Here is a 13,955-nt window from a genome sequence, read left to right as displayed (position 1 = left end):
TCAAAATGGATTCTTCAATCTCCATCGCCAGCTACATGTGAATTTTCCTATCTGACAATTTTTTGTAAAAGCCACAGATATTCAGAAATGGAAAAATGCTCAACGGTGGCAAATTAATTGTTGTTGACTTACATGTAGTGACAGTACTATCAGACTTTGACAACAGAAAATCGTCAGGTGCGCAGAGCAATACATTTTCTAGTCTTGGTTAGGTTGTCCATTGTTTTTTTCTTTGGGCAACCAACCTCTTTATTTTACTACATGTAAAAACTACCGTAAAGGCTCGTGTATAAACCGCACAATTTCAGAGTTTATTAACTTATTAATGTCGCTGCAAATACGCAACATAAGATTTCGTCAAGTTTATTGCTAACATCTGCGAACAAACGACCAACTTTTTTTACAAGAGTGCTTTTTTGGACTTCTTATTTTTTCCAAAATCATGCTCGAAAGTTGTGGGCGCGGCTTATACACAAGTGCTGCTTATACACGAGTCTTTACGGTAGTTTTCCAGTAAACTTTCTGGTCGTGTCAGACAAGCAGATGACTGCTAATTTTGAGCACTGTCCCAAGGTACGAGTAACAAGACATCTCCTCCTTTCTTCTTTAAGACCTTGACAATGAAGTACAAATGGGAGCTCAGAGCTTGGATGACATTTTGAGTCCAAGGAATGATCACAACATGCCACAACGGTGTGTTCCACCCTCATCAACATCATCATTCTCAAGTGTCACAACTATCATTGACTCAAATGGGGTGAGTAAAATATTTTGATAAAGGTTTGAGGGGTATTTTTAGGTCTGGCCGCCAAGAACAAGTAAGAGTTCAGACTGACCAGACAAAGTCGTGTAGTGAAAGTTTAAATTGAGTTGTTTATTATAAGGAAGTTAAGAGCACACAGAATTAAAGATGGAACTTGACCAAAACTATCCTCACAAACAGTAATATCTATGGTTATGTAATTATGCGGAGTAAATACACTGTGACAGTAGGTGATAATGTAATCAATTATATTGGGGTGTTTTTTTTTTAATTTAATAAGGACTTTGAACACCTTTTTACTGGTGCAAGTGCTTACACTATATAAATGTCTTCTGTCTTGTCTATCATACACTAACTAGTCTTTTTAAAAGACATAACACAAACATGCAACAGTCCAGTTTCAAGTCACATGTACCTTTAGTTATTAGCTTATTAGAGCCATGGATTTTATTATTTTTCAAGCAAGGCGTCTTTCAATATTGCAGGGTTTGCTCCATTACAGTGTCTAAAGTCATGTACATACATTGTATACATGATTGTATATTTGTTTACAGATGACCTTAAACAATGGAAAATAGATCAAACTACAAAGCTTACTAAGAGTTTGTACCACAACATATCAGTATGAACAACAAATTGTCCATCTTATCACTTGCAAGTCCGAACTGCTACAGTATCTACATGTAATTATGCAATTTTGTATGAGGGGTAGCTACACATACATGTATCTGTGCAATGCTGTAAATTAGGGTTCGTCATGCATTGAATTTGTGGATAAAATTATGAAGTCAATGTTTTTTGGTAACAGGTCACTGAACAAAGGACCACAAGAAAAAAATCTAATGGGAGGGAAGAGGTATTTAAAACTTTCTATGTCATTTTTTTTGTTGCTATCACTAAAAAAAAGGTAAGTAAATCATATTCTGTATCCACTACCCAGTTTTCGCCTCTTGGCTGCATACACATGTAGTTTATCCCAGCTTAGCTTCATGCAACTTGAATTCAAATTAACAACTATTGACTAGGTCCCAGCTGGCTTGGCAGCTCAGTTGGTAGAGCATGTGTAGCACAATTCCACATTCAAGGGGTCATATCCCATTCTAGTTTTGCAGGCTTGCTTCCAACTGCTGTTGCTCATCTACCGGCAACTGCCATGATATACTAATCTTTCCAACTTATTATTATTTATTATTATTGTTACTATTTCCATTTTGCAATTCACAGAATTAAATGTCATATTGTTCTGAAGACAATTTTCATTCACAACTTTAATGGGATCACTACAATGCAGGTCATAAGTCCATGGGAAACTAATTACTGTTCAAAACAAAGCCTATTAAACTTAACACTCATTTAACTAAACGCTCCATGAGCGTACACTGGGTTACCTGTGGTATGTGTTACTCAAAAGCAGAAGGGACTGGGTTGGGTGGTATTGAACTGCAGCGTTCCAGGCAATTTTTTCAAGTCGGGGATCATTAAGACAATTGAAGGGGTAACCCACAAGTCGTACCAGGAGAGGCCCTTTTGCTCACATGTTCATACGACGAAACCTGGCTACCGGTCTATTAATCATTTGTCAGAAAGAGGAAATTCTTGTCATCTTTAGAAAAAATAGGCACGCCTTGCTTACGTGTGGGAATGCAGTAAGACAGCGCTTTATTCCATTTAGTTCAACTGAGCTGCGTTTTGTCTTCAACGAGATTCAAGTTGTCTTTGGGTAATATGTACATGTAGCTCTAACAGTACACGATATTGTTTGGTATTCTATGTCATGGTAGTGCCATGGTAGAAGTCTTAGGTAAATAGCCCCCTGAGAAGACATGAGGTTACTAGCAATGTACTAAACCCAGAAAGATTGAAGAAAATAAAAGGGAATTGAGAAACATTGGCTTCTTGGTTGACATGTTGATCATTTTCAAGTTCCCTCACAAATTCTTTTCACCACAAGTTTAAGCATGCACTCTGAGCGTCTGACAGGTTTGTAATACAAGAGTTCACTGAAGTTAACTCTGTCCAGCGGGGTTAGTATCTGGATGGGTGACCTAAAAAATATACCAATTTGCAACAAAAGCATAGGACCGAAAATTCTATTGTAACGCTCAAAAATGCGAACTAAGCAAGGTACAGATTTTGTTAGCTTGCTTTATGCAAAACAATTATTGATGCAAAAGTAAATAAATATTGCTACACAGTTTTTAGGAAGAGCAGAAGGAAGTTTTCAGGACGGTCGATCGAGAATAAAATATTTTGCCATCACCAACAAAATTCGCGACATGAAAACAACATTAATTTTGAACCTTGAATGTAAAAAGTTACCATCAGCGAAAAACATTTTGGGAGATTTTTAATACGTTTAATTTTGTTATTGTACTTTTGGCTGCACAAGTAAATCGCAAAATCGAAAGTGACATCGAATTCAGCAGGCGCTGTGATCAAGTTACCGCGGCGTGTTTAGTCGCGAAAAAGTGAAGCATCTGTGTCAAATGATGGCAAGATACCGGGTTTTTGTTTTTGTTAGTTTTCTTTTTTTTCAAGTGGTATAAAGTTTGACAAGAAATGTGCAAATTCAGCACAAAGATCACAATAGCCCAACTCATGAGGTTGACCAAATATTTATTCTCCAAGGCGAGGTTATTTGTCACCAGGTAAATCCATCGTTTTGGAAATAGCAGCTACTTTATTATTCATCAGCGTCACAATTTTTTGCTGACTTTGGGGCTCATTTTGTTGAAACTCAAGCACGCTTCCAACAGGCCTGTTTATTTTCGTGACTTCTGCACCGCTGTTTACAGAGCACTACCACAAAAATCCACCCGTATCACATTTCAACCCACGTATACAAATTTGTTAAGGACGTTCGCGCCCAAAATGTTCCCACGTACAGAATTTTTTAAATTTGCCACGCAGAAAGGTAATGATCTACTTTTGCCAAAAAGGTGAAAAAAAAGGGGGGTCACCGTGCTCGTTTTCGAAATCATGAGGTACACTTTTAGAAGATTGCGTTATTTTAAGACGACCTTAGCTTACAACTGTCAGCAATAAAAAAGCTACATTAGTGAAATTTAGATCAGGTAAACGTACTCAATTCAACATAACTAATATAACTAAATAAACTTTTGCAGCTGATGTCTTTTTCTGTGGTGAAATATACCTTGAAAGACGATACATATTAGTCTAAGAAAGAAAACTTCGGTCGCGCGAGAGCATAAAAGACGAAATATTTGTAACTTCTCACGTACAGATTTTTTTTGTTTTTTGGTAAAATGGACAAAATCAGGAAAGACAGTGATCTACGGGAAGAAAAATGGGGGTCACCGAGCATTCAAGAGAGTAAAATCGTTGCGAATTTCTCAAAACCATTGTCTATTCGCACTGTCACGTCATTGCGGGACATTTCCGAGAAGACCTGGGTCCACAGCTATCCCATGATTCCACACGCTTTGACGTTCCATTCTTGTGAAAGATGTTTGCGCCTTTAGCATCGTGTTTACCTTCGTGGTCTGCAATGCAGGACGTGTGCGTGACATGCGCGAAAAAAATGCGCAGTAGCAATGGGCGCGAACGTCCTTAAGCTCGAAAATTAGACAACATGATATTAAAATTCACAAAGGCTGGAAATATCACAAAAACCTTTTCCAGCGAAAAATTTATTGAAACAAACAAATTATTTGCTATGAGAGGCAAAAAACCCTCCCTATTTCAATTGCGTGCATGCAAACAAGAGACACAATCCGTGTCACAGAGCATATGCAATGAAATAAATTTCTGACAGTTCACATCGAACCCTTTTCGAAAAACCTTGACCGTAAATAATGAAGCACAAAAGAGACAAGCTTTCATTCAAATAATTCTTCACTGTCACATTTCCAATTTTTTTACCTATGCAGAGTTGAGTACAAAATAAATGCAAATTGCCAGAAAACTAAGATGCGACTTCAGTAAACACTGTGATGCATTCAAGGCGTTCGATTTCTTCAATGTTTGTTAAATCCATAAAAAAATTGTCATTTCATGTGAGCGTTTTATATAATACCAAGTTAGTAAAATATTAGAAACAAAGCTCACTTGCTATCCAACGGCGAAAAACGAAATTGCGTTGAAGACCATTACTCGTTCCTTTAAAGATTCCAGATATTTATTTTTCACCGCCTGTCTTGTTCATCCAATTGAAGTTCCATTCTTGAGCTCCATGAGGGTATATTTTGTTTAAAGATCCACTAAAACGGCATTCGCGTTACAGTGACTTTCGTCGCCTTTGTATTTGTGAAATTTCCAATTGTTACCGGAAGACTGTGCAGAGTTGAGTACAAGTAAATACAAATAGCCAGACAACTGAGATCACAGATCCATTTTATGGATTCCTTCTCTGTCTTTGTTGAACCCATACTGAGTTACCAGAGAATTTTTCATTTGGTTTCAGTGTTGTTTATAACAGCACACTTGGCAAAATATTAGAAATGCAGCTCACTTCGATTTCAGCTCGACGGGCGAAAGATTGTTGTCGAAGTCCATTACTCGTCTCTTTTTAAGATTCCAGATATTTATTTTTCACCACCTGTCTTGTTTATCCAATTGACGTTCCATTCTTGAGCTCCATAAGTGTATAATTATTTTGTTTAAATATGCACTAAAACGCTATTCCCGTTACAATGACTTTCGACGCCATTGCAGGTTAATTAAATGTTCTCCTGTGTGCACCAGACAAATCTACGCATTACCCCAGTCCCCTCAAACCTAACGAAACACGCACAGAAGACTCTATGCACAAAGACACCACCTAGCAGGGGAGTGACAGGCAAGACTTTTCATGACAATAAAAATTTAAAAAACCGAGAAATATTATGCATTTTCCGACTGGGATTGCCATACTGGCAACCCAGTAGAAAAATAAAAAATAACAAGACGCTCAATAAAGCGTACACTGGGTTGCCTGTGGTACGTGTTGGCACTGCAGCGTTCCCCACATGTCGCGCCAGCAGAGGCCCTTCATTTTGAGGTCTTTTAGTTTTTTAAGCTTTGGTAATAAATTCAGTTTAAAGATAACAAAACACGCTGTTCAGTAAAATTCGCTTGTTTCTTCTTTAAATAAATACTATTAGTCTGCAAAAAACTAACTGCAAATTGCTCTGACGGACGTTTTCCAGCACGTCATGCATGTCTTGCAGTTGCACTAAGCAAACGTTTATTGCACACACTAAGAAAGGACTGAAGATGTGGTTTCCGCTTCATAAGTCCTCTTCTTGTTAGTCTAATCTGATGCCAGGCCAAAACGTTGTTTCGCTTTACGTTTGCACCAAAAAGTACCGTAAAAGCCAGGGGTTAAAAGAAAAAGACAAGAAAAAAAAACATAGTTTTATATATAACTCTGAATCAAATTCTCATCGAAAGATTAATGACAATCGATCGTAAAAACACGAAAATTTCTGCAGTCTCTGACTTTTATGATGTTTTGTCAAAAGAAAGAACATGATCACGTGCTAGGTAACCATAAAGGTGCACGTGATCACCTTGTGTCAACTGAACGAGCTAAGGGAAAGAATGTTAATCGTTCGTCGTTTTCAGAGTAAAACAACGTAAAACTTCCGTCTTTGGTTTTTTAATTTTGTTGTAATATTTGACTGAATATTTAACTGAATATTTACAGTTCATCTGTCGGGTCGGGAAGCCTTCTTTAAAAAACGTATCTATTTTGACTTCAGGGTGAACCATTTACACAATCGCCAGGTTGCCGAGCGGCCATGTAATTGAAAATCTGAACATCTACGATATAAAAAAACATACTTGCAAATTATCGCAAATCACAATGCTGACAAGCACAAAAGCAGAGGAAATGGTCAATAAATATGAAGTTTCCTTCCCAAATAAACTTCATTTTACACTAAAATGACGAAATCATTTGTCAGAGAAATAAAATTCCTGTCTCCTCGCGTATCACATTTCAACGCACATATGCAAATTTGTTAACTCATTTTCACCGTGTCCCGATTTTTCTTATTAACAAAAATATTATTTCTCGTCAAGCGTTGCATCTTTTATGTTCAAATAACCACTAAAAATAAAGATTTTTTTAACGATCTATCCGTAGATATTTTTTCACAATTTAATATTCTCTGTCAAAATTTGCATAACAATCAAAACGCAAAAATAGCAACGCACGCAACAAATTTTGTCGCATTTGCCTCTTCGTCGAATTCTCATCCTTAACACAGGAATTTTTAGTTATTTTGAAAATCTTTCTCTTTTCGTTAGCAATTACCCTTCAAATTTTAGGGAAATCGACCGGTCCGCGAATATTTTGAGTTTTTTTCAATGGGATGTCAAAAGGCCAAGTGGATGTTTCGCATAAGCGGGCAAGTTCGGGCGATCAAGTTGTGCGTGTGACTCGTTATAAATATTTTTTCACAAAATGTTCCCGAATCGTCAAGTATCACCACAGAAGACAAGAACATCATTGTAAAAGCTTATTCTACACAAAAAGTAGGTTCTGGAGGTAATTTTGAGAGTGGAAATCAAGTTAAATAAATACAAACTCACGAGGCATGGAAAGACGCTAACCTCATTTTGCCCCGAAAATGCTTTACTATTGCCATAAAAACTATCCAGTTAAGCTCGCATATTACAAAACATGATAAATTCATAAGGGCCACCTTTTCCAGCGAAATATTTTTTGAAACAAACAACATATTTGCTATAAGAGGCAAAAACCCCTTCCTATTTCATTATGTGCGTGAAGACGAGAAACTCAATCGTGTCAAATTACCAAACTAAATTTCAGGATCAAACCGTTTCCATTTAGAACCTTTTCCTTGAATAATGAAGCATAAAATAGACGACAAGCTTTCTTTCAAATAATTCTTGGCTGTCACATTTCCTATTATTTTTTTTTACCTGAAGACTATTCAGAGTTGAGTACAAATAACTACAAATTTCCAGACAACTGAGATGCGACTTCAGAAAACAATGTGATGCATTCAAGGCGTTTGATTCCTTTTAAACCCATACGGAATTTGCCATTTGGTTTCAGTCTTTTGTATAACACCACAGTTTGACAAACAACATTGGAAACAAATTTCATCTGATGATATCCGACGGCTAAAGATGCAGTTGTTATCGAAGACCATTACTCGTCGGTTTGAAGATTCCAGATATGATTTTTCACCGCCTGTCCTTTTTATCCAATTGACTTTCCATTAGTGAGCTCCATAAGGGTATCTTTTTTTTAAAGATCCACTAAAACGCTATTCGCGTTATAATGACTTTCGACGCCATTGCAGGTAAAGTTAAATGTCCTACTGTGACCACTGGATAAAATATATGCATTAGTAAGTACCCCCTCAAATTACCAAACATAAGTGCAGAATACTCTACACACCATGACACTGCTTAGCAGGGGAGGGACAGGAAAGACTTTGCATGACACGGAAAAAAAATGAAAAAACGGAAAAATGAACGCAGATTCCGACTGAGTTTGGCAACCCAGTAAAAAAACCGAGAAATATTACACATTTTCCGACTGGGATTGCCACCCAGTAATTATTTCTATTCCTTTAAAACTGAATCTTTCACTCTTAATGATGAGTTATCCCCCCAAACAATGTTGAAAGATGTCGAGCCTTCCATACACTTGTCTTGCTTTCTCAAACGATTTAAATTCAACAGTGTATAAAGGGCGGAGGGGGAAATAGCTTGGAAAGGTGTTAGGTGTCCCAACACTTATGACCTTAGAACTTGCAATAAAGTCCAGCCACCAGCAGGCTTAATAGCTCATTTGGTTGAGTACGTGCAGGCCAGTGAGTGCATAAATGTCATGGTCTTGGGTTTAAATCATGTGCAAGCCTGGTTTTTTTTTTCCGGCTTGCATGCAACTGCACAAGTTGCTTTTCTATCTGTCATTTCAGTGCAATTACTGTAAGATTACTACAGTTAAATCTGGCAAAACAATGTTTGTATTGATTCAGGTTACAGAATATTTTTTTTAAACCATCTCATCCAGTGTTTTAGAAAGTGCTTTCCCCTTTTTTCAGGTAACAGTAACACGCAAAATTGGTGATCAAACGCACACCATCACTCATAGGAAAGATGGAAGTGGAAATGAAGAGAGACATGAGGATCTTGTGAACATTGATGATGGTAAGTACATGTATATGCAGTTAACGTTTATTATTAAACGTCCTTTTTGCATTGATGTGTTGTAACTGTTGGACAGATGACAGCACATCCTTTCAGGTTTTGCTCATGCAATTAAAGTGTGGCCAGAAACCCATAATGGTTGAAACGTGTAACGGCCCCTTGTGTTCTGGGAAACAAGCTTCTGAATATTCAGTTTGCTAAGTACCATATTTGGAACAACAAGAGCGAGGGGTTTCCAAATATGGTACTTAGCACTGAAACGTTCAACCAATCAGTTCGCACTGAATATTCGGAAGCTGTGAACGCGCGTTACACGTTTCAACCCTTATGGGTTTCTGGTGTGGCGTAATAATGAGGGTAAGGTGAATTTTGTACTTATGTCCAGTGGAAGAAAACTAAATTAGTTGCTTGGCCTTAAAATTAGGAATATTTGTGATTTCAATTAATTTACATGTCAATATTCAATACATTTTAAAAACTTTGGATCTCATACTGTACACTCATTTTTGTCTTTCTTTTAATTTTCCATCAGTACAAAAAATGTAACCTCAATACGATTTAACCAGGAAATGATTCAATCACAGGAAAACTTTCTGGGGAGCTCATCACAATGTGTCAGATGTAAGGAAAATATACAGAGGGAGTTTTGGGGATTCTCTGTCAGCCATGTATAAGCGAGCTTAATTTCTGTCCAGAGATCAAAATACACTTTTGAGTTACCGATGTATCACTTAGTTCAACACGATGAACGTCCATCAAAGACACACTGATTGTTTTTTCTGGTTCCTTGTTGTTAGATGGCCTTGCAGACTTCAATACAAAATGGGACCATTCCAAACAGACAGGTACAGTGTACAACACTAGTTTTAGTATATCGAGCCTTCTTTTTATAAAATAAACAATGTTGTAAGGAAATTCATGGTAATTTAATTTATCATTACTCTTCGGACTGGGTTGTAGCCCATTTCTTTTTTTCTCAGTAGGTCATGCACTTTTGTTTCGCGGGTGCTCACTCTTTACCACGGTGTCGTGTGTGGAGTATGCTTAAATATAAAATACATCGGGAATCAGCAAGAATAAATTGGAATCATAAAACATTGGAATGACTTACCAAATCATCTTTTTAATGAAGGACATAATATAAAAAATTTAAAAAAGAATTTAAAGAAGCATATGGACATTTATTAGCATTTAATTAATTATTAATTAACTAGTCTTAAATTCATACTAGCTGTTAAGGACGGTGCCTACTAATTCAAAGGTATTATTAGATTTCTTACATGACATTTTCCTCCAAATTACCGTTACCATGGGAACGATATAAGGCCTTTCTAGTGAACGGGGCGCTTCCAACGATATTCAACCCACAAGAGGTTCCAACTGAACGAGAAAAACAAATTATTTCCGGAAGAGGAAAAATAAATTTAAGGGATGAAAGCGATCTGAAGTTTGCTACGAAAAGTCCCCGTGTAAGGACTCTTCCGTGTTGGTAAAAAAGTCTGTTTCTGTTTCCTGCCAAACGGACATTGATCAACTAGAAATGGAGGAGCTTGTTAAAACTGTAGCCAGATTGTAAAACGGAAAGTCAACAACAAGGCAGCCGTGAAACGCGAACTTTCCATGGACAACCTGATAAACAATGACGAGTCCGTGAAATTTTATACAGAACTTCCAACTTTAACTTGTTTGATGACAATAATCAATATGCTGAAACCTTGGGCTGAGGAACTGAAGTACAGGGACAGTAATGAAGGAAACAAAGTCAACCCTCTGTCAAAAAGAGTGGTGCTGAAATGCTAAGAACATATGTGTAGGTTCGCGGTAGACTGAAACTCCTTGTCAGCTTGCCGGCAAAAGGTGCTCCATTTCTTTCGAAGCTTTTTCTCGCTCGGAAAATCGAAAAAGTTGAGGTCTGGTCGCTTTTTGGAATTGTTTTTGCACACGGAAATGGCACAATACTTCATTTTCGCCTGTTTTGCTTTCAAAGTAAGCGCCTTTTTCGTGTCTTTATTTCCCTGAGCCTCGTCCTGATGCTCTAAAATAGTTACCAGGCTTTCACGTACAAACAATTCGAAACTTGGCTATTGCGCGGGTGGCTTACGCGCGCGCTCTCAGTTGAAAACCCTTTCGATCCTCAATGTAACGTATGAACTTGTTTCTGTCGACCTGAGTTGTGATATATTTTCGTAATGAGTAATTTACATTTATTCCTTTTCGATTCGTTAACGTGCGTCAGTGACTTCCAGTTTCACTTTGTCATTGATTCCAATTTTTCTGGTAAGTGATTGTTTCGCCCACACTCGTTAAGGCGTTTCGCCAACATGCAACAAACGTTTTGACTATCGGCAAAAGATTAATTTGACTGAATTAAGGCTTAATACGGACTTCGTGCATTCGACTCGCTGTGCGTCTCTGTCAAAGGTATCCACGATTACATGACTTCCAACGCGACTATTTTAGGAAAATTTGCTTTTATGAAACGAGTTGACAAAGGCATACCATGGTGCCAGAGGTTTCTCTTGAGCCGCAACTCGTGTTTGTAGCTTAGCAGCCCCCTCGCGGCTCAAGTAAAACCTCTGGGACCACGTTAACAAAGGTCAATTAGCCACTGTAAGAGTGACTCGACCCTTCCTGAGTCAGAGAAACGAAGTTGAGACAAGACGATTAGACCTTTCGTCAGTTCTCGAGCGAAAAAAGTTGCACAATTTTCTCTTCTTCAAACTCGTTCGATTTCTCGCAGAAATCCTTCCCGTGTCATTGAAACGACTTTACGTGTGTTGGCGAATCAACTTCACTGTGGGCGAAACGACCGACATCCTTTTTTACGAATGCTTTATTTCCATTTATGCCACGTTTCGTTCTTCTCTTCAGGAAAAAGCCCACATTTGTCAGATGACAGTGCTTCTGGACACACACTATTGTCCACCATTTATGACTCTGTCCTGGAACAGTTCTTTCCAAGGAGATGAAATCAGATATGAGCAAGGGAATCTAATTATGCAAAAAAGCAGATGTTCCCCTGTTTGTGACTCAGGGTTCGTTTATAAAGCCAGCGTCAATCATAATATTGCTGTATAAAGTGTAATGGGGGAAAAAGACCTTTGCATCACACAAAGTTAAGATTTGGAGAACAGACAGTTGTGTGGGGAAAAGATTCCTTGTTTGTTAGTTTGTTTTTTAAGGAAAGACGTGACACGGTTACCATAAGGTGTCTCTCTGGGAGCCAGTGTTAAGCTGCTGCTAGCTTTGGAGTAAAGGGAAGCAGTCAGAGTGTTGCTGTGGACAACTTTGACATTTAATTTTGATTATTATTTATACCCTGTAGAGAAAAGATAGCCGTCGCAACAGACATAATTTTTTTCTACAACGATATTGGACAGACACTATGAGGGAAATTTTTCTTGGAAGTTCGGAGGCCTGCAAAGTCTTAAATGCATAATTACCAGATGACACCTTATATACTCCGCCTGAAAAAACTCAATTTAGAGTCGAGAATTCTCGTTTTCAAATGAAATATGCTGCAAATTTATCGAAGAAAGATATTAAACTTGAGAGACCGTAAGGTAAAGCAGAAAAGTTGCAATTGTATCACCCTTATCCTGGGACAACCCAGGGCCAGTCAGTCGGGACGGGACGAGAAAATCACGGGCAAAATTGAGACTGCCTTCAGTTTCCATTTTAGGCCAGTCCCGACTTTGATTTTCTCATCCCGTCCCGACTGACTGTTGAACATGTTGAAACGAACTTGTTTAAACGTGTTTTGTTGGCAAAACTTTCGTGCAGGGTTCAGTTTGTTTTGTGGGCTGCAAGGGATGTTTTCAGACTTCACAGGGTGGGGCTTAAGCTCGGCCATGACTCTCAAAGAGCCTCTTTGAAAATACAATGGTTTGTAAGCAGGTTTGCTATAGTGAAAGCAACGTAGAAAAGAAAGGACCTGGCCTCGGTTGTTCAAAAGGTGAATAATGCTATCCACCAGGTAAATCACTATCCAGCGGATAAACACTAGCAAAACCAATTGAGTTATCCAGTGGATAGTGATTTATCATGAGTGGATAGCGCTATCCACCCTTCGAACAACTGGGGCCTGCTGTCAACATTTTAGTGTGTTCTTTTCTTCTTCCTACAAGTTCTCGTCTAAGAATTTGTTTGATCTGGCGTCTATTGGGTAAAAACAAGACGTTCTAGGATCGTAAGGATCATAGCCTGAAAATACTGTACTAAGCCCTGAATGGATGGTACTTCTAATAGTGCACATGAACCTTGGGGATGGCTTCTGCCATGTTCATCTCTTGCATGAGAATCAAAAATCTTATAACTCCCATTATCAGTATGATAGATACTAACACCAATACATCCTATTGTCAGAATAAATGAAGAATAATTTTGTGACAAGAGTGATTCAAATGCACTGTCTATAGGTATACTGTGCTGATATCCCTCAATTATTGAATCACTGTTATGTAGATTACCTGTGTAGCTTTCACTATAATTAAGCTGGTAAGTTTTCTCAGACATTGCTGGTAATTCTGTTTTCATTAAATACACCTTCCCTGTACATTGTGACAGTGCAGAATACAATTCATTACCCATTTCCATAATTTGTACCAGGTCATTACATGTATTAATTCCTTTGATATTATTGTAAATCAAAGCACACAAACTCATAGCAACGCATTGTTTCCCAGCATTCGCACCAAATACTGTTATATCACCTTGACTATATGGTGCCTTTACTGTCAAGGTTGGATCAATATTATTCATTGTAGGCCCAGGATTTGTTTCTATGTCATTACATAGATTTATTTTAGCACAGCATCGTCTTGTACAAACTCATTGGTCCACAGCATGTGTACAACACTTGATATTTCTTCAGATTTACGCGTTTTCGTGTTCCAGTGTATTTTTCAAAGCAAGTCAAACGTACCGTTGGACGAAATTTGTAACTGGCAATTATTCCGGCGCTTTCTTTTCATTTGACTTCTCTGCCTGGAACTGATGTAACCACGAAGTTTTGACGACAAAGGAGTGATCTTAAGAATCTAAATCCAAACAAATACCC

At 37.9% G+C, this 13,955-nt stretch overlaps 1 protein-coding gene across 1 annotated transcript in view; it reads left to right on the top strand.

The window, feature by feature from the left end:
• The window catches only part of LOC137992700 (uncharacterized), a 28,649-nt gene extending 15,361 nt beyond the window's left edge, over window positions 1-13,288 (top strand). The window contains exons 6-10 of the mRNA XM_068838183.1: window positions 612-757; window positions 1,572-1,619; window positions 8,791-8,896; window positions 9,694-9,741; window positions 11,768-13,288. Of these exons, the coding sequence (XP_068694284.1) occupies window positions 612-757; window positions 1,572-1,619; window positions 8,791-8,896; window positions 9,694-9,741; window positions 11,768-11,865 (446 nt within the window). The 3' untranslated portion in view covers window positions 11,866-13,288. The remainder of the gene's footprint in view (window positions 1-611; window positions 758-1,571; window positions 1,620-8,790; window positions 8,897-9,693; window positions 9,742-11,767) is intronic.
• The last annotated feature ends 667 nt before the right edge of the window (window positions 13,289-13,955 follow it).

Source organism: Montipora foliosa, chromosome 2, assembly GCF_036669935.1.
Source record: "Montipora foliosa isolate CH-2021 chromosome 2, ASM3666993v2, whole genome shotgun sequence".
NCBI lineage: Eukaryota > Metazoa > Cnidaria > Anthozoa > Scleractinia > Acroporidae > Montipora > Montipora foliosa.
This window is presented reverse-complemented; position numbering and strand designations above follow the sequence as displayed.